This window comes from Ochotona curzoniae, unplaced genomic scaffold (assembly GCF_017591425.1).
Source record: "Ochotona curzoniae isolate NIBS_2020 unplaced genomic scaffold, NIBS_Ocur_1.0 contig_1302, whole genome shotgun sequence".
NCBI classification, from domain to species: domain Eukaryota; kingdom Metazoa; phylum Chordata; class Mammalia; order Lagomorpha; family Ochotonidae; genus Ochotona; species Ochotona curzoniae.
In genome coordinates this window covers 18,882,720-18,909,812 of record NW_024465035.1, presented here as the reverse complement: position 1 = coordinate 18,909,812, position 27,093 = coordinate 18,882,720, and the positions used below count along the sequence as shown (strand labels likewise).

At 53.3% G+C, this 27,093-nt stretch overlaps 1 protein-coding gene across 2 annotated transcripts in view; it reads right to left on the bottom strand.

Annotated features, from left to right (window-relative positions):
- Positions 1–9,605: 9,605 nt before the first annotated feature.
- Positions 9,606–27,093, bottom strand: part of CTDSPL (CTD small phosphatase like) — a 104,566-nt gene continuing 87,078 nt past the window's right edge. The window contains exons 3-7 of one of the 2 annotated variants that reach the window (XM_040965439.1): positions 21,142–21,243; positions 18,203–18,259; positions 15,788–15,880; positions 12,906–13,091; positions 9,606–9,791 (exon numbers count right to left, since the gene is read on the bottom strand). In XM_040965439.1, the coding sequence (XP_040821373.1) occupies positions 9,666–9,791; positions 12,906–13,091; positions 15,788–15,880; positions 18,203–18,259; positions 21,142–21,243 (564 nt within the window). In that variant the 3' untranslated portion in view covers positions 9,606–9,665. The remainder of the gene's footprint in view (positions 9,792–12,905; positions 13,092–15,787; positions 15,881–18,202; positions 18,260–21,141; positions 21,244–27,093) is intronic. The other variant, XM_040965446.1, reaches the window with a different exon arrangement.

The window sequence follows — 27,093 nt, the reverse complement described above, 5'->3', positions numbered from 1 at the left end:
CCTAGACCAGGGGGAAGAGAGGGCGGATGCCGGGACATGGGGACAAGGCACAGGGCTTTCAGCTGGAGGAGTCCCCAGGGCTCTGCAAGACCCTTGCCTGTCTATACCCGGACTCTCTCTCTCTCTCTCACACACACACCTCTGCAAAGCCCCTTTGAAATAGCTAGGAGGGTTCCAGGTGCAGTTGCCGCAGACTGGTCCACAGACCCCTCACACAGACACAGGCATCAGAGGTACCTCAGAAGGGGAGGCGCCATTGCCCCTCCTAGTCTCCTCAGGAGCTCTCCACCCTACCCCCTGTCCAGGGCTTCCCTCTGCACTTCCTCAAGGACCTGGGGCCGGGGATTGGAGGGGTGCCATGCCAGTTCCTTGTCTAACCTCAACCCCACCAACAATGACGTGTTCTCCCTACTGCTGTTGCTGCTGTGCCCAGGGGAGCCCCAAGTCCCTTGTTCCTGCAGCTCTCGTGCTGCTGGCTTCTGCGTGTTATGCGTTCTTCTCCCTGTCCCCCCCAACACCAGCCCCCAACTGTGCCTGGGCTCTGACAGTCCCCACAGGACCCTGGGGGGAAATGAGAGATTGGAGAGCAGAGTCAAGTCACAGAACCAGGCATGGCGCAGATCACGGGGCAAGATTTCAAGCAAGAACCAAATAGCAGGCACCATGACTCTGCAGCACTAGTGCCCAGGCAGCCAGTGCCCAGAGACCCAAACTAGCAAGCAGCAGGGTGTGGGACCCAGTAAAGCAGTGACAAGCTGATAAACTGGCCTCAGCTGGAAGTTAGGACTTGGCTAACTGGGACCAAGGGGCAGTGTTACACACACCCCCAGAGTGGGAGCTGGGCGGCCTGAGAGGGTAGAGACTGGGGAGATGGTGTCAGGCTGCCAGAGCCTAGCACACACCAAGTCACATGTGTCCTCCTGCTTCTAAGCTGGGGTATGGAGGTGGGCGGAGCGTCCCCTGGTCCCCCCTTCCTCATTTTCCCAGATGGTCACCCTCTCCCCTTTGATAACCCCACGCATCCCCACCAGTGGGGCCTCTCTGAGTGCCCGCCCCATGCTGTGCTTTCTGCTACTCCTGGAAACCTCCCCCTGAACACCATGCTCTTAGGGGGGCTGCTGGTCTACCTTCCTCTGTTTCCCCGCTCCCCCCCCACACACACACCCCTTCTTCCTTCTATGGTCCTCCCTTTTTACTTTCCCTTTCTCCCCAACTTCCTCCTCCCAGTCTACCCAACACAGGTAGGTGGTCCTTTTCCTCCTCCAGGGACCCCCTCCCGTTCCAGGTCTCTCTCCTTCTCTCCCCGGGAGGCCCTTCCTCCGCTGCTAACACAGGCATCCCTCCTAACACAGGCAGGCCTTTTCTTCCTCCTCCTCTCTAACCCCTACCTGCACAGGGGCGGGACCAGAAGTTCCTTTGCCCAACTTACAGGAAGAGGGAGGGACTCAGCCTCAGCCTGGGTTGGGGGTGGTTTCACCAACTGCACAAGAACAACGCCCTACCACCTATCCCATCGGTCAGTCGTTTCCAGGACCCTGGGCTGCCCCCAGAAGGCCCCAGACATTCCCACCTGCTGGGCCGCTCACTGCCTCCAGATTCTGCCAGCCACAGGGGTTTTTTTGTGGCCCACCCCGGTCAATGACCGTCCCTTTCCCTCCCACCAGGTCCCTGAACCCCTGCCAGTCAGCCCTACCTGCTGGGAAACGCTCCGGGCACCTCCACTGCCTGTGGGTAGTGCTGGACCTGGCACAACCCCTCCGGGTAACCCGATTCCAGCCCAGGCCCTGCAGGACACACCCACCGGCCAGGGCGAGGGCTGGGTGTGCAGACCTACTCAACAACACACACTGGCTCAAGCTGCCCCGGACTCTGCAGGCTGAGGGTGTCGGGCCCCTCTGGGCGGGGCTTGGAGATACAGTGATTTCTTTTCCTGGAGAGCTCTCTCTCCCTCAGAAGGGAGTGGATCGCCTGGGTGGGTGGGGCGGGGAGGAAGTGGTTCCCTGGCCCCAGACGCAAGGTGCACCAGCCATGTTTAGGAGGAAGTAGGAACGCAGGGACAACCTGGTTGCTGCAAGGGAGGGGGCCCGGGGCTCCCTCTGGGACTCTGCTGTGCCCTGCATCCCGCCCACCCTCCAACTCAGGCTCACTGGCTGGCGCAGCCCCCCTCGGGGGACCCTGATAGCATCGTGGGAGAGGCCAGCCCTGGCAATCAGGATATCTCTCCCACATTTCAGGCTGCCCAACTTTGCCACCTGCCTGTGCAGTGGGTGTGTGTGTGTGTGGGGGGGTTGTGCTGGTGTTAGAACCTTCTGGAAACCCCAGGGGGACAGCCATCCCTTCCCTTTAGGCCATGGTCTTAATGCCAGCCAGGGTGGTTGCCCAGTCTTTGCCCTACCAAGGACTGGGATGACTCTCGGAGCGCTGTGGGCTCAGACCACTCGGGATGTCACCATATGCTGCTTTAATCCCATGATGCTCCTGGCCGAGACACAGTGAACCTGTTGGACTGCACCTGTGCCACCTGCTTCTGCATCCCTTTTGTCTCTGGGCCCGTCACCATCCTGTGGACTCACATTCCTGCTTGCTGCTTTACCTCCTTCCTACTCTGCTGCTGGCCAACTTTCAACTTTCCGTCTTTGCACCAAGTTCCCTGGCAATGGCACTTTCCGGGTTATCGGTTCTGCTTTCTCCCTAAGGGCAAGTCCTCAGGCTGTACCTGAGGGGAAAGGTTGGTGGTTCCCCTGTCCCCTCCCCAGCCTCAGGCTCCTTCCTCTACCAGGGATGGGGAATGTCTGGCCCTCCCAAGGAACTCACCGGTCTGGTTCGCCTAGGCAACTGCAGGCAGGACTTGAAATGCAATAAACCTACAGCAAGCTCATTAAAAAAAAAAAAAAAAAAAAGACATTTATTTTACTTGATAGTCAATTGTTAGAGAAAGAACCTCCATCTGCTGGTTCACTCCCCAGACTGGCCAGTCTGAAGCTGGGCACCAGATGCTTCCTCCAGGTCTCCCATGTGGGTGCATGACTCCAAGCGTTTGGGCCATCCTCCACTACTTCTCCAGGCACATTAGCAAAGAGCTAGATTGGAAGTAGAGCAGCTAGGACTGAAATGCCTACATAGGATGCTGTTGCCACAGAGCCTTCACTCATTATTCTGCAGCACACGGGCCCCATGCCCCCACTTGCTATTCTACTAAACTGTACTTAAAACTCATCACCTTTAAGAAGCATTCAGCTTTTTCTTTTTAAGATTTATTAATATATTGTTATTCAGAAGGGTAGAATTTAGAGAGAGATGGAGAGACAGAGAGAAAGATTCCTCCATCTGCTTTACTCCCCAGATGGCCACAATGGCTGGAGCTAAGCTGATCTGAAGCCAGGAGTGTTATCCCTTGGGCCATCCTTCACTGCTTTCCCGTGTCACTAGCAGGGAGCTGGATGGGAAGTGGAGCTGTCAGGTCACAAACTGGTGTTCATCTTGTTAGCTCAGAGGGCCCATGGGAAGGCAGGAAATCTCTACGTGGTGGCGGCAGAAGTTCCCACCCAGAATAGCCGCCCTTGAGTCTTTTAAATGGAACCAACCAATCAGAAGACAACATATACCTTCACTTCTAGCCCCATCATCACCACTACTTAAGGAATGTGTGGCTTAGTCGGGTGGCACTTCAGTGGCCCGCTACCTTGCCACCAGTGAACCTTGCCCGGGAGCAGACCCCAAATAAAAGCTTGGTTTTATCATCAGTCTGGTAGCCTTGCTGGGATTTTTTTTTTGGTGCTGTTTGATGCATATGGGATATTGGCACTTGCAAGAGGAGGATTAGCTAATTGAGCCATCATATCCCTTCCCCACCCCCAACTGTTGAGTTTTGTGGCATTGAATGAATCCACCCTGCCGGGAGACCCTCACCCCCCTCCCCCCCATGCCACTGAGCTGTCACTCTGCACTCATCCAGCAGGCACGCCATGCCATGTCCCCACAGCTCCTGGCAGCCACCACTCTTTCCTGTCTCTTTGATTCTGGCAAGCCAGGGGGAGGCCCTAGGTCCAGAAGCAGATTGCTGTGATACAAACTAACGGCAGCCCCCCCCCCCCATCTTCAAGGGTCAGACCACCCCAAGCAGGGCTTGCCTCACCAGCACTACCCTGGCCATGACTTCCACACCCTCCAACCTAGTCCCTCTTCAGGCGTCCTTGCCCACCCAGGCTCCTAGTGGCTCAGGTAACACTTTATTTTCGCCTGGCTTATCTCTGAACACCCAGCCTGCTGGGCCAATATTGACCCAAGCAATGGCCCCGCCCCCAAATCCTACCTGGCAGGTTCAGGACACCATGTGTAACAAGGACAGGTGTGTGTGTGGGGGAGGGGGCTGGGAGGGAGGGAGGGAAGCTGCTGACTCAGGCCTGGAGCTCGCTGCAGGACACACCCTGGCCTCTTTGCCCTTGACCTGGAGGGATGTGCAACCTTTGTGCTTGGCTGCTGTGCCTCCCCTGGGCTTGAGGCTACAGGAGTAGCAGTGACAAAGTCATCAGGGTGCATGTGCGCACACACACACACACACACACACACACACACACACACACACACACACAGAGTCTAGGAGCAACTCCTTTGCACAGGTGCCATTAAAGGTCATAGAAGCTGCTGTGCCCATGAGTCCTCACTCTGTCGGGCAGTGGCTGTGACTCTGCCAGGGAGAAGGTGACCCCACCTCAAGCAGCTTGGGTCAGAAAGCTTCAGTGCCAGCTGGAGAGAAGTGGGTCAAGGTTTCCGTCTGTGGCTTGCCCACACGCCCTGGGCCTCTCAGAGTAAACCAACGCAAGCTGAACCCTGTCCCACCCGCACCAACCTGAGGCATTCTAGGGAGACAGGACAGGGTCCTCTTCCTGGTTGTGCACGGAGGCAAAGTCAAGATGCTGCCCATTGGTTCTCTCACTCGGTGATGCTATTTGAAATGTTCTGAGGATGAGGCCGGTGTTGTGGTATAGCGGGTTAAACTGCCACTTCCAACACTGCTATCATATTGGAGTGTAGGTTCAAGTTCTGGTGGATCTGTTTCCTGACTTTGGTTTTGCCCAGCTGGCCTGTTGCAACCATCTAGAGGATGACCCAGCACACGGCCGATCTCTCCTCCTCTCCCTGTCCCTCTTTCAAATAACAAAAATGAATTTTCTTAAAAAAAAAAAAAAAGTCTGAGTTGGGGCTGGCGCTGCAGCGTTGCACGCTAGGCCTCTGTCTCCAGTGCCAGCGTCCCATATGGATGCCTGTTCTAGTTCCAGCTGCTTTACTTCTGTTTATGGCTCCCTGCTTATTGCCTGGAAAAGCAAAGAAGGATGGGTCCAATTCTTCGGCTCCTGAACCCACATGGGAGCCTCGGAGGAGGCTCCCCTGGCCCTGATCAGCTCCAGCCGTGAAGGCCGCTTAGAAGTGAGCTAGTGACGGAAGACCTCTCTGTAACTTTGCCTTTGAAATAACTGTAAGCTCAACACAGTTCATTGGCTCATGTACCATGAGCCACAACTTCTGCTTTCCCCAGCCGCTGCCTGCCTGTTCCTTGGAGCTGTGCCATAGACAGCAAGACGTGCAGACCACAACGCGTCAAGGGGGCGGGGGAAAGCTGGGAGGTCCGAACCCCAGCTTATTTCCTGCCAGCTGTGTCATCAGCAGGGACATGGATAGGAACCCTTAGCCGCCAGCCACATCTGTTACCTGCATGCAAAGGGTGAGACCAGTTGGGGGTGGGGGGGGTGGGATGAGGCTGGCGCCAGAGATGGTGAGAGAAAAGGACCCAGCTGGGAGAGGAAGCTGTTGGGACCTCCCTGGGCTGGGCCAAGGACATTATCTGTAGGGTGTTCCTGTGATCAAACTATTGGGCGGCACCTCATTCTGGGTTCCTTGCTGTGCGATGCGTTATGTGGTCTGGTCTAGGGGCCTTGCATGATGGGGCAGTTTTCTCCGGGGGGTGGGAGAGTGGGACGCTGACAGTTGTCACTTTTAGGTGAAGGCTATTGGATTGGATAGGTGATCTTTAAGCTTCCCCTGAGGTCAAGGTCTGCCGTCCCACCCCCATTGCTCTAAGTGGGGATTCCAGCATATGGCATGCCAGAAGCACTGGCATGGGGCTTCCACAGCGCACAGGGAGCAGTGGGAGGGGCACAGCCACCAGGGTGAGCACTTCATCCGCAGAGACAGGGAGCCACTTCACAGGCTTATTGTTGGCAGGAAGGACATTGCCACAGAGCTCTCGACTGATAGCCCTTACCCCTGGAGAACAAGCCCGCTCTAGCAGCTGCTCTTCCCAAGTGGTCCTGGGTGGTCTACCACATTCAAATGTCCAATGGGGGGGGCGGTTCATGACTTGCCTCCCATTCTGCACCCGAAGGCACCAGCAACTGCAATACTTGGAGGGGTTTGGGTCTGCAGAGATGCTCCTGGGTAAGGGTACCAGCAACTGACATGGTGAGATTTTCGGTTGAACAGAACCCAGGCGCAGGTGGACGATGACTCCCGAACCTAGGCAGGTTGTTAGGCACAGCGACCTTCTAAACACAGAGGCACACACACGTGTTTGGATCGCAGGGCTGTGTGCAGGGCCTGGATTTTTATTAGAAAGCCATCTTCAAAACACAGGGTTGCCCCAAAATGTCCCCAGGTTACAGACCAAGCACATTTCCCTTGTATACACCGAAAGTTCAAATGCTGTAACTGTGACAAGTCTGTGTCGCAAGGGCGTCCTGGTGTCCCCAAAGGCCATCGAAACCACACCACGTCAAAGGAGCTTGCCACCAGCTGTGCCGTGCCGTGGGATGGTGATGCCCCTTTTTCGGGATGCACTGCCGACAGAGGGCAAGACCATGAGACCAAGATCTCAGAGAAAATGGAGACAGGGTGTGGCCAATGTTGTGTGTGCTCGGGGCACCAGGTTCAAGACCCTTTGTGCAGGATGCTGCACCTTGACTTGGTACAGAAAGGACCGTGGGGGAACTCGTGAGGAGGTCTGACCTTCCTTTTGGCTAACGAGTCAGGGTGGTGTTTGGGTAACATGGGGAGTATATGGTACAGAGAAACAGCTAACAGGTTTCATTAGGTTTTTAAAGCCCATCATTTTAATAAAAGGTCAGAATGAAAAATCATACCCGTATTTGCCATAGAAAATAGAAACTCCACACATTCGTTTCACTTCTTGGCCTTGCGTTAAACAACTCTATTGCTTCATTTACATGGTGATGGTTTTAAAAAAATAGAGTTATCTTGATTATGTACAGAGAGCAGAATCAAGGATGTGTTGAAAAGAAAAATGGGATTTTTGGAGTATGGCCAAGTAAGGGTGCCCAGGTTCTAGAACCTGCAGAGGCCTGGCCGGCCCTCCTAAGACACTGTCTGTGGCACTGGGACTTGAGCTGCACCCCTAGCAGCTCCACCCTGCGTGGGGCGTGGGGAGGAGGAGGCTGGCATCCTCCCTGAGCGTTCAAGCCAGGAACTGCCAATGCAGGGTCTGGCTCAAGGCCAGCCAAGTGCCACCTTCATTCCAGGTGCCTAGGTGGGGGCACCCTTCTTAGGTCCCTGAAATACTCTGCATTTTCCAACCTCTCTGTCCCTCTTCCAAGAGGAGGCCTTGGGAAGCCGACAAGAGGGGGTGCGAGGTGGAAGGCTGCCTCTTCAGAGCAGGCAGGGGGTCTGGAATGATGGCAACATGTGACACATGCGTGACACTTAAGGCATGGGGGGGTTGTCACTGAAAAACTGTTTTTTTTTTTTTTTTTTTTTTCCAAATCAGGGTTTATGGCACGTGCTGCTCTGCCAGCAGTGACGCTGAGCAAGGAGCTGCTTTTCTCTTACTTGGCAGAGTTCAGGTCACTCAGGATGCGGGATGGGGCGCCCTTACTCCCCTCTGAACGGGTCACATCTACATGCTTGGCAATCCGCGTGCAAACCACAGCACAGTCAGGAGGACTGGCAGCTGGCTCCATTTAGTGAATGGAAACAAAAAGCAAAACCAAAACTGGAATTTCCCTTGGACACCCTCCTCCCTTCCCTTACCACACACCAAGTTTCCGGTCTTGTCCATCCAGTGGGCTCCCTGGCCGAGGCTCAACCCACACAGAACTAAGGCCACACGGCCGACGCCAAAGGGCCTCGCTGGAATGACTTCAAGGAGCAATACTTGACAGGCTCTTTTGTAGCCCAACAAGCGCTGTGGCATTGCTTCAACTCCCAACTGGGAGCGGCTGCTCAGAGGACCCTGGCCACTCCTGGCCACTCCGCGCTGGGCTTCCCCAAGATCAGCTTGGGGACAAGGCTATGCTTGGGAGGAGGAGGCCTGGAGGCACACTTGGGCCGTGCCAGCTGGCAGCCAGTGCAGGCCACAGGTGTCAGGAGCCAACCAACAGGGTAGCTTCTCATAGGATCCGATGGCGATGCAGCCTTGAGAGGAGTGCCTGCTCCTCCATGGGGCACCAGCCCCTTCTGCCATAGTACCCGGTTGCACTGCTGGTTGGTTTGGCGGGTGCCAGTGGAGGTGCCACGGCTGAAGCAGCGTGCGGCATGGGGGTAGGGGAGGGACCCCTGCCTGACCCTGTGCAAGACTGCGGTTTCGCAGTGAGCGTATTCTGAGCATAGGCACAGTGGCAAAGAACAGTGTAACAGCCGCTGGTCAGTTCCATTTGGTGGCAGCGCGGTTAGCAGCAAAGAAAACAGCTCCCAAAGAACTCCATGTGTAATCTAGTTTGTTGGAAAGATCGAAAAAAAGAAAAAAAAAATCTGATAGAGTTTCGGGGTTCATTGGAACTGCTCTACCCCAGAACAACACCAAACAAAGGATCAAACAAACTAGGATGAAGGCAAAAAGTGCCAGGATGCCAGGATGCTTTTCAGGGGTAACACGTGACCTCGAGAAGTAACCTGTCACCATCAGAAGCAACCAGGGGAGGGGACGCATGATGCTTGAGTGTCGTCGAGCCGCGGAGTTGCAGGATACATTCTAAACTGGGTCAGAGATGAACGGGGACAACAGACAACACGGTCACAACGTCACCACCAGGACGTGGCCTCACACCTGTCTGGGGGGTGTGACTGCCTGCTCCCTCACCCCGCCCTGCCACACACACGCACACACACACACACACACGCGCGCTACCAGGTTCTAGAAAATTGCCCTTTTTTTTTTTTTCATCTTAGAGTATCGAAGACAATAAAAGACTAAAAGAGATCTGGAAATACATTGTGTAGAAAAATCAACTCTCAGCTTTAAAATAACATTCAAAAAGGCACTTCATCCTGCGGGGAGGAGATTCTGAGCTGGGCCAGCTGCACTGAGCTGGACCAGGAGGGGTTGCCGGGTTGTCCGCGTGGAGGGGAGAACGGCTGCAGGATCTTTGAGGGATGCAAGCTTTTTTTTTTTTTTTTTTTTCTGTTATTTTTTTTCCCCCGTTTTTGGTATGTTTTAAGAAAAAGCAAATCCAGTAAAAGGTATGTCCCTTTATGAAATCTGTTAAAAAGAGTTCTTTTTTTTTTTTTCTTTTGTAAAATAGTTGTTTTCGTTCTTAAAAAAGAAAACCCAACAGGTAGGCAATGGCCACATGGAGCCCAAGGCCTGGAGCCGGACGGAGGCCGAGGTTCCGAGTGCGGAGGTCGGCGGCTGGGGGGTGCAGTGGCTGAGGCCGGGGCTACCTATTACAGAGTCTGTGCAGCACGCTGTAGACGTCGTCCTCCCGGCTCAGGCCCTCGAAGAACGGGATGAGGTCCAGCAGCTCCGTGTCCGTCATGTCGTCGAACCACGATTGCACGGGCACCTACGAGACAGCGCGTGGCAGGAGCTGGGCTCTGTGGAGCGCTCTGAGGCCGCCCACCCCCCAGGACAACCCCTCCCCACCCCACCCCATGTCCACGTGGGAGTCATCAGCATTGCTGTCATCCCGTCCCAATCCACAGCCAGTGGTTCCGAAGACGGCTCGGGCAGGCAAAGGGGAGCATCCCCGGATTGCGAGCTTGCGTGTGTGTGTGTGCGCGCCCCTCTGGTTTTCCTGCCACAGAAAAGGCAGGTGGAGGAGGAGGGATGCATGACAACGCTGCTTTTAAGCTGTCAGGCTAGGCTACGCCCCCTCTCCTACCAGCCGGAGGCAGCTGGTGGAGTAAGGGGGTCCTGTTTGTGCGCCTAGCTCTCCTAGCCCCTGTGGAAACTTAAAAAAAAATCCCTTATCCTATGAATTCTTGGATTGGAAAAGTTCAAAAATCTCCAGAATGAGTTTTCCTTTACATCAAAAACAAACAAAAAAAAATAATATCTTTACTCAAGCTTGTATAAGACTGCCATTTGTAAGAATCGAATTCTTCATTGGAATGCATCCATGGGCTTACTGTCTGCAGTAATTGTACTTTTTTACACGTGTTTGTCATGAAGAATTTCAGTTAATTCAGATCTTCCATCCACTGATCCACTCCCAAGTGGCCCCAATGGCTGAAGCTGCGCCAATCCGAAGCCAGGAGCCAGGAGCCTCTTCCAGGTCATCCACGCGGCTGCATGGTCCTAAGGCTTTGGGCCATCCTGCTTTCCCAGGCCACAGGGAGGGAGCTGGATGGGAAGTGGGGCTTCCGGGATCAGAACCAGCGCTCATATATAAGATCCCAATGTGTGCAAGGCGAGGGCTTTAGCTGCTAGGCTACCACACTGGGCCCTAAAGTGATTTTTAAACACAGTGCTCTGGAGTGGGTTAAGGTGCTGCTTGGAGTATCTGTATCCCCGCTGAGTCCCAGCTCTGCTTCTAATTAGCTTCCATATGGAGCGTTTCCTTACAGGGAGCGGGTGGTAGCTGAGTGGCTGAATCTCTGACCCCTATGTGGCACACAAGGATGGAGATTGTGGCTTTGGTCTGGCCCGGGCATTGGAAGTGGGAGGTCTCTCTTTCTACCTCTAAAGTACGATAAAATAAAAATTTAAGAGGGGTGGATGGAGCCGGTTAGGTTTGAGTTCCGCCTCTCTTCTGTTCTGGCTCCCTGTTAATGTGCTCCCTGGCAGGCAGCGGTGATGCCTAGGCCTGGCATTCGGGTAGCAGAGCTGGATCCACCATGCTAATGGCATCCTGTCTATACACCTCTCCCCCAAACCACAAATGCATTCAGTTGTCTATCACGGACACTAATAGTATTGGGCTGGTGTGTTGTGGCACAGCAAGTTAAGCTGCTGTTCATCACACCAACAAGCCACATCGGAGCATCAGTTTGAATCCCCGCTGCTCTACTGCTAATCCAGCTCCCTGCTTAGGGCCTGGGGATGCAGCGGAACATGGCCCAGGTCCTTGAGCATCCTGCACCCATGCTGAGGACCTGGAAGAAGCTCCTGGCTCCAGGCTCCTCATCGGTTCTGCTCTGTCCGTTTTGGCTACTTGCAGAGTGAACCAGTGGATGGAAGATACCGTTCTCTGGCTCTGCCTCTTTGTCTCTCCTCTCTGTAAATTTCTCTTTCAAATAAAAAAAAATCAAATACATCTTCAAAATGCAAAAAAAAAAAAAAAAAAAAAAAAAAAAAACTTTGTGAACAGTTGGATTGGAACAGCCAGTCTGAATTCAGGGTTCAGTTTTCTTTTCTGAAAAGATGACCTTTTAGCTCTGAACCGGAGTATGGTCTAGACAGAGGGTGCACTCCAGGGGGCTGGGAAGGCACACCCCAGCTAAGATCTCTTAATGTGTCTTTCCCACTAACAACAGCCAGGCCTCCTGGGAAAAGTACATGGGCCCCTGCCATCCCAAGCAAAGCCATGTCCGGGTATTTCTGGGTCCTGAAGCCCACAATTCAAGTGGAAGGAAACATTAGGAGGAGGAGGCACCATGCGAACACAGTCTGGCTATTCGAGAATGTAAGAAACTGCTTGGTCAGGCGTGAGCACGGAGTCGTGTTTCTATTCCAAGATGGGTTATCTGAGGCTTCATGATGATTCATTCAAGATGAGCACACATCCATCTAAACCCATTTGGAGTGTTAATTCAAATCACGACTTCTCATTTAGCTAATGGACTGGTGTCTGTGGTGAATGAAGCTGCTGAGTTCTGACCCTCGCCCGGGCTAGCCTGGGGCTTGGCTCAGTTTGAGAAGCCTGTGTGTGGGAAGCAGTCTGGTGGCATCACCGGGCTGGGGAGGGGCGGGGGCACCTGCTGGGCAGATGCCCAGAGCTGATGCAGGTCTTGTTCTCATGGCATGCTCTTCGGAAGGGCTTTACTCAGTTTTTATAAAGGATGCATTTATTTTACTTGAAAGTCTGTTATAGAGAGAGGGAGAGACACATACACAGACAGATGTTCCATTCACTGGTTCACTCCCCAAACGACCACAGGGACCAGAGAGGGGATGATCCGAAACCAGGAGCCAGGAGCTTCTTCTGGATCTCCCATGTGGGTTCAGGGGCCCAAAGACTTGGGCCATGTTCCACTGCTTTCCCAGGCCATAGGTAGGGAGCTGGATTGGAGGTGGAGCAGCTGGGACTTGAAGTGGTACGCATATGGGATCCTAGTGTCACAGCTGGAAGACTAGCCTGCTACACCATTGCTTTACTCAGGTTTAAGAAAGATCCTACTGAAGGGGCTACCAGGGACCTGTGAGCCCTTGCAGATGAAGGAGTCCTGGGTGGCAGCCATCAGAGACAGCAGGGTCAATGGCACAAAATGCCCTCCTCGGGAACACACCAACACAACTGCCCATGAGAAGCCATGCAGCACCTGCTCACTGGTCCCTGGTGGCTTTCTCGCCATATGGACGGAGTCCTCCCACTGCCTCTCCGACACTCCCACTTGATGTCCCCAGCAGACTCCCCCAGAGTACCCTTCCTGTGTGGGTGGATGCCCGCCCTGGCAGTTCCCCGCGAGCTACCCACTGCCCTCGGGCCTGGGGCTGGGATGGGAGGAGGTTTACTCACTGCGTTCTCAGGATGGAAGATATACGAGGCAGGAGAATTGTCCACAATGATGACTTTGCTCAGCTCCCGCCCCAGGCGGCTCAGGTCCTTCACGTAGTTCCCACGGTGGAAAACGCAGGACTCACGGAAGAGCCGGGCCCGGAACACACCCCAGCGGTCCAGGAGGTCAGCGACGGGGTCTGCGTACTGCGGGGAGAGGGCTTGCAATGAAGGCAGGGTGCGTCTCGGGAAACTTCAAAAGGCAAGTGACCAGGGCTGGCACGTTGGCTCAACTGGCTTATCTACCTCCAAGCCCTGGGATTCCATATGGGTGCTAGTTCATGTTCCAGCTGCTCCACTTCGGATGCGGCACCCTGCTTTACGGTTTGGGAGGGCAGCGGAGGATGGCTCAAAGCCTCGGGCCCTTGGATCCTGGCTTTGGATCAGCTCAGCTCTGGCCCTTGTGGTCACTGGGGGAGTGGACTGGTGGAGCAGGAGATGTCTCTGTCTCTCCTCTCTGCAACTCTGCCTTTGCAATAAAAACAGATGGATCTCATAAAAAAAAAAAAAAGGAAAAGGAAAGGTACTTGAGGACGTGGGTGAGCCTCATGGGTGGGGTCTCCTCTGCCCCGGATCTGTACCCCTCTGCTGGGTCCTCCCACATCCCTCAGCCAGCCCTCGGGGGACTGCATCAGCTGCAGCTCCAAGGCATCTCACATCCCACCTACACATCCATGTTCCTCTTGTCACTGCCTCGGGTGGAACTCCTCACCCATCATCCCGGAAGCTGGGAGCAGCCAGCAGCAAGGGCACACCTCATATCCTGCTTGAGACTGTCCGCTGTGGCTCAATGCCCTAGAAGGTTCCCAGGCCTCATGGCTGCTGTCCCACCCATGGGGGCCCCTGCCAGGTGCTGCTTGCTGGTCTGTGGGGCTGCTCCCCGAGGGCTTCTGTGTGCACAAGACCTCTCCCCGGGGCCTCCTCCTCATCTCCCTGACACATGGGGGCGAAGCCCAGGTTCAGGATTTCCCCCTCTCTCTCTGCCACAGTTCAGGCTCCTGGGCCTGGGGAGGAGTCTGGTAGAATACTGGGCAACTTGGCATTCTCTCTCTCCTCTGTCATTACGGAGAGGAATGCCTAGGCCAGCAAAGCTGAGTCCCAGCTGCCATGTTGCCAAGGATGGAGGCAGATGTGTGGGGTTGTGGAAGCTACTGGCCGGCTCCCTGGAGCAGGTCTAGAGACAGGCAGCTGGTGCATCCGATTTCTGTTCCCCAAACTCATCTGTGGGGCCATCGGCATCCATGGGGATACAAACAGAGGTCCCCAGCCCCATCAGAGTTGGGGTGGGTGAGATGGTCAGGCCTCCGATTGCCCTAGACTCAGCACAGGTGCCAAGGGAGGGATGAAGGCACGAGGTAAGAGAGTAGGGCGGGGACAGGGGTGGGGCCTGGGAACCTGCCAACTTCCTTCAACTATGGGCCAGTGCAGACATTGGCTAAAGAGCCAGCTCCAGTTCCTCGGCTGAATGACTTCATCATCATTCCCCATCACGGTCATAAAGAACAACACCAGACCCAGAGTGCAGTGAATGTGCAGGGAACCCTGCTGGGCATGCTCCGGGCAGGGCTGTGGCTGTGGCATTGTGTGTTAAGCCACCACCTGCAAGGCTGCCATCTCTCATCAGAACACATTTCATTTGGAGTCCTGGGTGCTCCTTTTCCCATCCAGCTACCTGCTCATGCACTTCGGAAGGCAGCAGAAGATAGCCCAAGCACTTGGGTCCCTACTCCCCACGTGGGTAACCCAGATGGAATTTCAGGATTCGGGCTTTGGTCTGGTCCAGTCCTGGGTGCTGAGCTACTTGGGAAGTGAACCAGCAGATGGAAGATCTCCCTCCTCCTCTCCCTCTCTCTGTCACTAGTGAATTTTTTCTTAAGATGTATTTATTTTTACTTGGAAAGCCAGAGTTACTGAGAGAGAGGGAGAGACACACAGAGAGAATGAGAGATAGAAAGAGAGAGATTTTTTTTTTTTTCCCCACTGGCTCACTTCCCAAATGACTGCAATGGCTAGAGCTGGGCTGATCCAAAGCCAGGAGCCAGGAGCTTTTTCTGGATCTCCCACATGGAGCTGAAGGACTTGAAGGACTTGGGCCATCCTCCGCTGCTTCCCCAGGCCACAAGCAGCGAGCTGAATGGGAAGTGGAGCTGCCAGGACATGAACCAGTGCCCATATGAAATGCCAGGGCTTACAGGTGGAGGATTAGCACGCTATGTACCACGGCAATGGTCCCCTGTCATTCTGCCTTTCAAATCAATCAATCAATCAATCCACATGTATTAAAAATACGGGTTGGGCACTGTGTTCAGTTCTGGACTTGTACTACTGAATGTAACAGACCATGCTGTTCTCACTCTGAAAGAGATGAAAGTGAGGTGAGTGGGGGAAGCAATTGGCCTGGCACCTCAGGGCTCCTTAGGGTATCAGAGCCCTCGCTCACTCAACACAAGAAAGCAGGATGGGGAGGGGGACCCCAACTCTGCCCCTTCCCTTCACTCCACCCGTGAGAGCTGCATGAGCTAAACCCCAAGACACAGGGGCGTTTGGCTGCCAGTCAGCGGATGAGCGTGTGTGCGGCTTCCCCGTCTGGGGACAGCTGGCTGTCAGCGGCAGTGACTGCACACGGCAGGCAATCTCGTGGAGCATCTGAAGTGCGCCCAGTCGCCATGGTAACCCAGAAGCTTTTGGAGCTGGCAGCGTGCAGTGCACATGGCCGGCGTCCATCCCATCTGGGGTGGGAGCCTGTCGCCATGGAAATGTCACCTCTCTCCCTCTCACCAAGGGCTGCCTGAGAGTTCAGGGTGGGGATGGGAGAGGGACCGGGAGGGCAGTTTCCGACTCACCTTGGCCAAGCTGGCGGTGAAGAGCACGCATTCAAAGAGCTGCCCCATCCGCTGGAGAAACTCGTCCACATGTGGCCGCTTCAGCACGTACACCTGCAACGGCAGGGTGAGGCGAGTCCATCAGCCAGGGCAAATGGTGGTGGCAGAGTCTGGGGCAGGGAGAGGGGAGGGGGTCCAAATGCTCCCCGCTGAGGCTGCAGGAGGAGCCATGAGGCCACATCAGCACGGCAGTCCTCGGCTTGGCACTGTCACCTCACCCCGCAGGGCTTACACTCTAGAGCAGATGCACACTAAAGTGTTGAAGAACGATTATGGGGACTCCCCTCTCCCAGGGAACAGAGCCCATCTACCTCCCAGAAGGGTACGTGTGGCTTCGGGCCCTGACGATCGGATAGGAGCCCGCCAGACCAGGAGAGATGAGCAAGATGCTCGTAGGGAGGGGTAGGAGTATGAGCCGGCAGCCTGGAGGCTGTTAGACAATGGCCAAGGGAGCCCATATGTGACCAGGATGCAGGACAGGAAGTGGCTGAAGGTGAGAGGTGAGAGGTCACAGCCCGCACACAAGCGCTTGGAACAGCAGACGGAGCAAGCGGGACACACGTAACGGGACGTAGCAGCAGAGAAGGGACGGGGCCGGAGAGAAGTTTTAGCCAGAAGTGGGCAATTTTCAAGGTGCCAAAAGCAGGTGGCCAGGATAGCAGGGACTCGGAAGGAATGGGGTAGACCCAGGGTCTGTGGCGGATGCCGGGAAGGGCCAGAGGAAGCGGGCTGAGGGTGGGTGCTGATCTTGCTGGAGGAGCAGGGAGGACATGCTGGGTGCTCCCAGCCTGGGGTCCGTGGCTTCCCCATGTTGCTTGGAAAGCAAACTTTGCCACGGGCAAAGGTGGGAAGACGGGGTTGGGAACTCCGGTGCCTTCGGCAGGGAGGAGGGTCCTGGGCCCGAGGCCAGCGTGCAGGCCCGCGTCCCCGTGCAAGTAACCAAGAATAGGCCCCTTGTGACCTGCACAGCCTATCCTGGATTACTTGAACGAGGCCACGGCCTTCGCCAGGGCTCTGGTCCTCCTGCTCTTGGTGCCAGTGGATGCATTTCCCTCATTTAGGAAAGAGTTTCGACCCTGGCCTTGGGGACCTTCCCCCACCTGGGTAGCCACTGCACAGGCAGGATGGAGGCTGAGGGGAGCCGGGCAGCCGTGGCGGTGGACGGCTGGTCATGTTCATGGCCACATGGGACAAAGCACCACTTCCTCTTGTAATTCCTGCCACAGCATCAGACAGCCTCCCTTTTCTCAGCAAAGAGCCCAGGTAGTAAGGATGTGGAAGCCTTCATGGGGGTCTAGATGCCAACTTAATTCAGCTGGTGGTATCTGCAAACGTTGAATGCTCCTATGCTACATGTTGGGGCCCGGGGGGGGGGGGTTGCTTCCCATCCCAGGGACTGTCTCCTGGCAGGGTTTCTGGGAGAACAGGCAAGAAGGTGAGGATGATGGACAGGGAGGGACTTTGGAAGTGGAGCCCTCGGCCAGGAGGTGGGGGACTGGGACTCTTACTTTCATTTTTTTTCCCGTAGCTATGACCTTGGATCAAGTCTTTCCCCGGATGAGCCTCCGTCTCCCTGTCCGATCGAAGCGGTGACTAGGCCTGGCTGATTTCCAAGGCCTTGCCCGCCCTGATCCCTACACTTACGAACCCAGGAACCCGCTCATGGTGTTAAAGAGAGACATTCTGTTTCGGCTCAAGTACCGAGAGAGGGTCTCCTTCTTGGGCTGTGAGGCCAGGGGCTTGTCCCCCAGGATCTTGGAGTTGACAAGGAAGAGGGTCAGACTACACCTGCTGGAAAATATGACAGACCTCTCCCCACTACCGTCTTCTCCTCACAAATGCCCCCAAATGTCCAGGCTCATCTCCTGAGCACTTATACACATGTTCCTAAGTGACACTGTTTCTGGAAGAGCTTTATGCAGATAAGGAGAAAAAAATCCGAAAGAACTAAGATGATACCCGCCAACCGACTCCGACATCTTTATTCAGAGCAGCCTGCCGGCACCCCCAAGCTCACACTCTCCCCGCATATTTTTTTTCCAGTTGGGCATTTTTTGCTAAAGTTTCCCTGACAGGGACCCTGCCAGTGGCACTGGACATGCACACATTTCCCCAGGAATTCTGCCACAACCAGTGGCTTTGTGGCTCTCCTCCTCTGGCCTGTTAGGAGAGTCATCCAAAGGAACCCCAGGAGGAAGTAAGGACCACCGGGCTTGGCCACTGTGGCGGGGTGCGGGGGGCAGTTATCGCACACAATTTGCTTCCATTTGATTCATAAAAGTATTACCGAAATGAGACTGTAGAAAGAGAGTTCACCGGAAATGGAATCCGTCAAGAAACGTTAACCCAAAATCAGATTCAGCCTTGGCTTCTTACCTGATGTATAGTTCCATCGATCTCAACCGGCACAATAAAATCAGCATTACTAATAGGCTAGAGGGAAAAGAAACTCCAGTTACTATGTCTGAAACAGGAAAGTGAAAGTGGAAATTCGAGCAAGAAAACCATCTGAGACCAATGTTTGCTTACTGGGGAGAAAAAAAAAAAAAACAACCCAGCCCAAGGGGAGGATGCATCTTCGTTCCTTGTAATAGGCACATGTGGGAAAGAACATTTTTTTTTCGGTTCTGACTGGGGTCATGTTTCCAGCATCCCAGCCCAGCCTCAACCACCAAAGTGGGAAAAGCCTGGCACAGAGGCGATGATGGAAAACCACTGGTGGCCACCAGAGGGCGGAGCTGAGAGCCTGAGGCCAGCCCAGAGGCTCCCAGCTATTGGCAGACAACAGGATTGGGGCCCACAGTTCTGGCTGCTCTGTGATGGGTGGCCCAATGGGAGGTGGTCAGCACAAGACCCACAGGGCAGGGCCACTCGGGAACAGAGGCCGTAGGTCATGACCTTAGTAGGAGCCTCCATTTTCTGGACCTGCCTTTCTTCTCTCTTTCACAGCCACAGTCACAATCATGAGTCTGATGAGTACCCAGGGCTCTGTCCAGTCCCCAGAATCTATGACTTCAGGCACCAGCCAGTGGCCTGGCACCATCTTTTGCTCTCAGCAGGGGGACAGCTGGCTACCCTAGGTTTCCCACACATCCAGAAGTTTTCAGCTCTTTGCATAAGGTCGGTGACATTTGCCATCCCATGGCTCTTCAGCAGTCACTAGGGGACTTGTGCAATGTTCCAAGTAGGATTCCACAAATTAGCTAGAAAACCACTTCAATAGCCCCAACAGAGCCTTCATCAGCCTGGAGCAAGAGGAGCCAGTGGGTTCCTGGTGGCTGCCAGCACTGGGCATGGAGGGTGTAGACTCCCCTGTTGAGAGTCTGAGCAGGGACCTCAGGTCCATTGCCACACCCATGAACACACTGCTTCAACACACAGCCAGAAGACATGTGGGAACCTCAGGACCATGGTGCTGTTCTCCCAGTGCTCAGGCGGGGCATCTGGGAGTGCAGGTCACAGTATATTTGCTGTATTCCATAATTTCACAGCAAAACCACACAGGGATGCTAACACGTTTGATGCGTGAGTAGGGAGGGGGCACGGGAAGGGACTTGATGAGGCACTGGGCTGTGGAGAGAGAAAAGCTATTCGCCAGCCAATACCACCGCATGTGCTATGTGGCATGAAGGAGGCTGAACTCACACGGGCTCCAGCAGCCCATGTGTTGTACAGCTGCACATTTTCCTGGGGAGAGAGTTTAGTAGCTTTCAACACTACTAGACATGTCAAACAGGCTAACCCTCTGCTTTGCAGCGCCCACGTCCCATATGGGCGCTGGTTTGTGTCCCGGCTGCTCTACTTCCCACTCAGCTCCCTGCTTATGGCGTGCCAACACAGTGGAGAATGGTTCAAGTCCTTGGGCACCTGCACCCATGTGGGAGACCCAGGAGAAGCTCCTGGCTGCTGGCTTTGGAACTGCTCAGCTCTGGCTGTTGTGGCCACTTTGGGGAGTGAACCAGTGGATCGAAGATTTTTCTGTGTGTAATTCTACTTTTCAAATCAAAATAAATGAATCTTTATTTTTTTAAAAAAATCCATACCACAAATAATAGCCTGCTTGGAAATATAGGCAGGCCAGGGAAGGGAAAAATAAGCCACTGCTGTTCACAATGGCTAGCGGCATTGGTGTTTGTGCGCATGCTCTGCGGGCACCAGGGCTTGCCAAGGCTCTAGAACTCTCGGGAACCCTGGGGCTGCCCACATAAATGCTCTCTTTGTGGCACTGGCCTCCCCAGAGCTCTCCTTCAGGAAATGGCAATTTGCCCATGGGGGTAGAAAAAGCTCTTAGTTTCCCAGGGCTGAGCCGGGACCAAAGGCTCAGGACTGGCCTGGGAGGGCTGGGCATGCGTGATGTGGTCCCTGCATGTCCCAGTGGCTTAGAAGGAGGCCATTTCTCCCTGCCTCTTCTCCCCAAAAACGCTCAGATTCAATCTCGGAGCTCATCTATTAAAGGCTGCTTCTGCCTGATGAAATGGAAGCAACAGGAGGTATATTGTGATGGGAAGGGGTTCGGGCAGTCTCCAACGGACTCCAGTGTGGGGCTGCTCTGGGTTAAGTTAGCTTTGCACCACTCCATGGAGAGAGGAGCCATTCCACCACCAGAAACAATACCAGGAAAATCCCAAATCCCACACATCGGCTGCCTCTGCCCAGTTCTTCCCTTTCACACTGCACATTTGGCATCTTGAAAACCTGGCACCTATACCGCTCTTGTGGGGTGACGGAGCATGGCAAGGGGGGTGACAAGGAGACTGATGTTGACTTAGACTGTGTGAAGGAAGCCTTGCGGGACAGGGCACCTTTAGCTGTGGAGCTCATCCAAGTTCCCAGCAGAACCCTACGCCAGCCAGGCCAATGGTCTGGATGCCATGAACTCTAGGGAGAGAGATTTTCAGCCACACTGGATGCCCCTTGAAAAGGGATCTGGCAAAAGTTCCCAGGGCAGGGGGCTGGGCAATAGGCTACTTGTGATGGCTTCCCAGTGTGCCTCTCCAGCGCTGAGGTTTCCTGGGGGAGCTGGCTGTGTGGGTGCCTCCTGGAAAGGCCTTCTGGGGTGTGTGTGTGTGTGTGTGTGTGTGTGTGTGTGTGTGTGTGTGTGTGTGTGTGTGTGTATTTAGAAGTTTCTCAATGTGAGCTTTGCAAGTGAGCGCCCAGTGATCCTGGCAGCCCAGCTCCTTGCTAACTGTGTTAATACCCAACTCCTGTAGTTAATGTTCACCGGATGTGGCTGGGCTTTCTTCTCCAAGAGTAAAGTCACACGATCACAACCATATGCCTTCATCCCTCTTGAAAAAAAAAAAATGTTGATTTACCTTAAAGGAACTGTGCACCAAGGTCTCGTCTAAATCGATGACCACACATTTCTTCCCGTGGTCGAGCACCGTCACCTCTGGAAGGAGGTATTTAGCTGGTGGCTGAAGAGGGGGAAAGAAACCAAACCCGGTTATTACCCTTACATGTGGGACAAGCCAACTCCCTGTTTAGCTGGTGCTGCATTAGCAATGACATGAACAGCGGTCGCATTGAAATCCTCAATCAGGTCCACTGTGGACTTGCGCGAAGAATGTTGGGAAATAAATAGTTGGCAATTGGAGTTGTACCAGCCATGGTGCCCCTATCTGAGTGACCGTGAGGGCCGGGTATTGGCACCATGCGGACTGGGGTGAGGGGTTCCCAGCTCTGCCACTCCTCGGCTATAAGCTGTAATAGCGATACTTGCCATTCAACATGGCTGTTACTGGCCGGAGTGGCCGTGAAAGAACCAGCATCTTGGTTCACACATTTACTCAGGCTTCTGTTACTATTAACGGGCTTCTACAGGAACAAGTGTTTCATTAACAATGAGGGTTTCAGAGTTACTGCTAACTATGCAGGCCTGTTTCTTGGCGGGGGGGGTGTCACACTTTGCCTCTGTTACGTCTTTTCAGTGTAATATGTAAGCATCTTTTAGAGATAGATTAAAACCGCAATTATTTCTAAGTGACTGGCTTTTTCAGTCTTTGAAGAGACTATAAATCCATCAGAAGCATGCCATCCCAAGATATCTCAAGAATAAAGGTTACCCTGGGACGAGAACTGGTCCAGGTGCAGGGCCCGCCCTCACACCTGTCTTGGATGACTGACCCGATGTGGCATTCTGAACCCCCACCCCACCCCCGGGGCCCGACTTTGAAAGTTGTCCTTTATGACATATGTTGTGCGCTAACCAGAAAGTCTACTTGTGTCTTTGTAGTGGCTGGCCCTGACCTCGTGGTGAAGAAGTCATCATGAGGTCATAAGATGCTGGGGTCTCGGGTCTCCCGGGTCTCTCACTCAGCTTCAAGACTACCTGTTTCTAAGGGCTTCACTGAAGAAAAGGCTTGAAGTCTTTTCATTTGCTCTGCATTACAGTCAGAGTCCAGTGTTAACTAGGGTCAGGTCAGACCCTGTTTAATATTTGATGCAAAATAAAAGCCCAAGAAAGTCCCTGTCCCCAGACACCCAAGAGCAGACACTCTTACTCATCAAATAAAGCAAGCAGAAAACGCAAACAGCCCTTTGAAGTGTTTGTTTTCTTTCTTTCAGGTTTAAATTGAACGTTGGTCGATGATCAAAGTTCAGTTCGGACCTCAGCGGGTTCACTTGCGAATACAGAACGTGGGCAGAGAACATACGCGGGTGGTCCTGCAAACACCTCGACCCCCTTGGCACAGGGAGCCTGCCGAGCACTGGCCAGCAATTGCCACCAAGGTGTGGAACATGAACCTTGCCAAGGGGGGCTCTTATCATTGAGTGCTGGATCAACACGGTCCAGGGGGAAAGCCTGGCATGGTTCTACCGCCCTGAGCTCTGATCCCACGGCTCAGGGAAGGGAGGTGGCAGGTACCCAAGAGCCAGGCGAGGCCCCAGGACTTAGGGCTCCATCTCCATTATCCTCTGCCTGGCGAGTCACGGGGCATCCGATGTGGATGCCAGAGGAAGTTTCATTTCAGAGTTTTGATAAGGCAGGGTGGGACAGGCCATCTGGGAGTACCACAGAGAGGACTTGGGCTGTCTTTCTTGGGGACATGGCTGTCACTGCACTCAGGTAGTTTTTATTGTCATCGCGCGATGTGCAACCCAACCGATTCTCATTAGGAAAATTAGAGACTTGCGAGAACAAGACACAGCTCCTTGTCTAGGTCCCCGTTTCCAGTGTTGCTTATTTATCTCTTCAGACCTTGCTCTGTGTGCTTAGGCATCATGGATACAACACTTTTAGCTGTCGCTTGGAAAATCAGTATTGCAAAGATTGTTGTTTCACTGAAGATCTGTCAAAAACGGCTCAGGTTGTCTTTCAGTCCAAAGATGATACGCAGCTTTGTTACTGCAGCGGATCCTGCTTTACAAGCCTTCTCTGAGCTCATGGAGAGTGCAAGGCTATTTGACACAGGAGTAAGACGTGCGCTGAGCAGCTGTTGGCTTGGTTCTGATGCTGCCGAGCAAAGCTGAGCTGACCGGGCCAGCAGGGTTCCATTAACCTTCTGCCTGAGTCCCACATGGACACAGCTTCTCTGAGAGCTGAGCTTCAGACGGATGCAAATTCTTCAGCTCGTGGGAGCTTCTGGGGGCAGCTGTGTCCTTGGTAAGTAAGGCAAGGATGGCAGACAACTGCAAGAGAGCTCATCTATTCAGGTGAAGCTAGAATCGTGAACTTAAGTAATAAAAATAAAATGCCCTGAACCAAATTCTCTAGAAGAACAAAAGAAACACCACTCCTATCAAGAGCCTTTGTGTTATTTTGTTTGTTCACTTGTTTTTTTTTTTTTTACCCAAAGCCACCTGCTGAAATGCACAGAGAACATTGCTGGGGAGATGGGACAGAAGTTGACGGCAGGTGCAGGTTGGGGGTGGGTGGCAGAAATGGGAGGGGAGGCGTGACTTGCCACCCAAAGTTCTGTTAGGGTGTTCATTCCAGCCCTCTTCCTGGGAGTACCTCTGCAATTTCCTGTCCTTGGCCGTGAACTGGCAGCCATGAATAGTTAATGTTCGGGCTATTTCCTGTGGAGTCTCCACCCCACGAACCTCATAAATCTTACAGACTTCGTCCTTTTCCTGGTACATTAGGTTACTGTTTTTTTGTACTTGAAGCTTTCCCAGGCCCAGTGGCTGGACCCTGTGTTCCCGGAGCCGCACAGAGTGCGGGGCAGAGGCTGGGGCATCTGAGGGCTGCAGGCAGCTTGGAATCAGCTGTGTCGTTGGGCTTCTGCAATCCTCAGGGCACTGCAGTGGACACAGCCCACCGCAGCTCAAGTCTCAGACACGCTGCAAACGCTTCTCTTCCCGCTCACCATTCTCATCACATTTATCTTTGAAAGCATTCATCTTTCGGGCAGAGTGTGGGAATGGTTGGGTTGGGGTCCCAGCTGGAATGCCAGGCTTCATGCTTCACGTGCTGTCGCCAAGCCATGCCCCCCACACCTCCCAGGCCTCCGTGGTTTTTAAACCTGTTGATTTTCCGCATCATTGTCCTCACCCTTCAACATCTGGTTTTTCTAAATCAACTAGGCTATGAAGCTGCCCTGTAAGGAAGGCCCTAAAGGCAGGCCCATGGGGAGAGAAGCTGACAGACATATGCAACAAGGTGGGATTTTTTTGTTTGTTTCTAGTGGTCCACCTGAAGATGTAACTTCTAGCAAGTACACAAAAGAAGAGTCATCAACAAATTTCGTTTTAAGCCTAATGATGCAATAATTAAAATGCTAGAAGGAGTGGCTGATGTGATGGCAAAGCAAGATAATTTTCTGCCTGTGGCACCAACATCACATATGGGCACCGGCTCAAGTCCTGGTGGCTCCACTTCCCATCCAGCTATCTGCTTATGACTTACAAGGGCAGTGGAAGATGGCCCAAGTCCTTGCACTCACATGGGAAAACCTGGAACAAGCTCCTGGCTCCTGGCTTCAGATGGGCTCAGCTCTGGCCATTGCAGCCATTTGGGGAATGAAACATTAGTGAAAAACCTCTTTCTGTCTCTCCTTCCCTCTTTTTATTTTCAAATTTAAAAAATACATCTTAGGGGAAAATTCTTTGAACTGGCACTTCGCTGATCAGGTCATTCAGAGCCATCGCACGGGTCCAAGGATAGCCACAGGTCCTGGAAGCAGTGTACACAAAGTTATGGTGCCAATGGCATGTAAAGCAGAGGAGGCAAACCGCATATTAGTATTCGGCAACCGCCCAAGGTGTCTAGGTAACACCAATAAGCAATTTGCAGAAGGACAGGTATTACACACTCTCACAGTCTCATTTGCACAACCACGCTTGAGTTTGGGAAATTTCTGAAGGGATTCGTAACAAATATTGAAAGTGGTTATTCTAGGTGATGGGACTAAGTTGCAGGGGTTTTCCACTCCCTTTTCATTTTTTTTTTTTTAAAGATTTATTTTTTATTATTTTTTCATTGGAAAGGCGGATATACAGAGAGGAGAGACAGAGAGGAAGATCTTCCGTCCGATGATTCACTCCCCAAGTGAGCCGCAACGGGCCGATACTATGCCGATCCGAAGCCAGGAGCCTCTTCCGGGTCTCCCACGCGGGTGCAGGGTCCCAAAGCTTTGGGCCGTCCTCGACTGCTTTCCCAGGCCACAGGCAGGGAGCTGGAAGGGAAGCAGGGCTGCCGGGATTAGAACCGGTGCCCATATGGGATCCCGGGCGTGCAAGGCGAGGACTCAACCACTTGCGCCACCGCGCCGGGCCCCTCCACTCCCTTTTCTAGATCAATCTTTCAGCAGAAAATCAAATGACCCATGGGCTTACATTATGTTTAGAAAGCATTTAGAAGACCCAAGCCTACAGCTGTGAGCCAAACAGCATGTTGAGTGAAAGAAGTGAGTTGGAGTGAGCAGTAGAGATGGGATCTACTCTAAGTATCTCCATGCTCCAAAGAACCCTTCTTCTTTAGGGTCCAGAGGAAGTGGGAACTGGTGGGGAGGCTCAGCATCAGCCAAGTCTTCTGTTCCTGTGTTATGGCACCCTGATCCCGTTCCCCTCCCTCCAAGCCCACCTGCAGCCTAGAAAGGCTTAAGTGACCTGGGGCCCTCACTGGTGCTCAGAGGGATCCCGAGACTTGAGTCCCCAGAGCTGAGCTGGCCCCGCTCATTGGACATGACTGGACTCAGCCTACATGTGGAGGTCACTTTTTGTCCATGAGCGCTGCAAAATGCTGTTCTGGAACCTATCACTCGAGGCTCCGCTTTTCTGCAAGTTCAAAAATGCTTATGTCTTAGACCTGGCATTTCACAGGTAGGAGACAGCTGGCATGTGCTGATCTAATGCTGGATAAATCCCTCAAGGGTCCCCCTTATCCCTGACTAGGTGATAAAGGATGAATTTCCTCATTTGGGACTCAACCCCATGGACAAATGCTTTCATGCAAGATTTCACTTTAAAGATGGCTGTGCATTAATTCAGAGAAAACAGAATGGTGTGATACCAAAGGCCGGGAGGGGGCAGAGGCCATCTGCCACCTTTGCAGGGAAAACAACAGGTTAAATTACTTTTTGCAAAGGCGAGAAACAGTCTTGTCATGGTCATCACACAAGGCATCCCCTTCAAACTAAGTTACAAGGTTCCATCAAACTTTTTCATCCGAGTTAGTTTCCCCATCAGAGCCCAACTTCCTGGGCTGTTGGCAAAGTCAGAATCACTCCAAGAAATCTTGCCAACTATTAGTCCAAGGAGAGTTATAAGTTTGGAGGAAGATGAAATTGTCAAAACTTACTTTTTAAACAACTTTTAAAAAGATTTATTTTATTTTATTTTGGAAAGGCAGATATACAGATCTTCCATCTGCTGGTTCACTCCCCAAGTGGCTACAGTGGCCAGAGCTGAGCCAATCTGAAGCCAGGAGCTTCTTTCATGTTTCCCACGCAGGTGCGGGGTTCTAAGATCTCGGGCTGTCCTTGACTGCTTTCCCACGCCACAAACAGGAAGCTGGGTAGAAAGTGGAGCAGCTGGGATATAAACCAGCACCCATATGGGATCCTGGTGGATACAAGGCAAGGATTTTAGCCACTAGACTATATCACACCAGGTCTTGCAAAGCTTTTTTGGGAGAATTTTGTAAACGATACCCAGTGCTGAATCCTTTGGGGTCAATCCCTCCTCCTCACGTAAGATTGCTGTCTCTTCTTGAATGTCCCTAGGAAACAGGTGGGACAAGTGTGAGACAGGATGTGATGTGAATCTGGTACAGTGGACTGGTCTGGAACCTCAGACTTTCCCTAAAGACGTGAGACTATTTA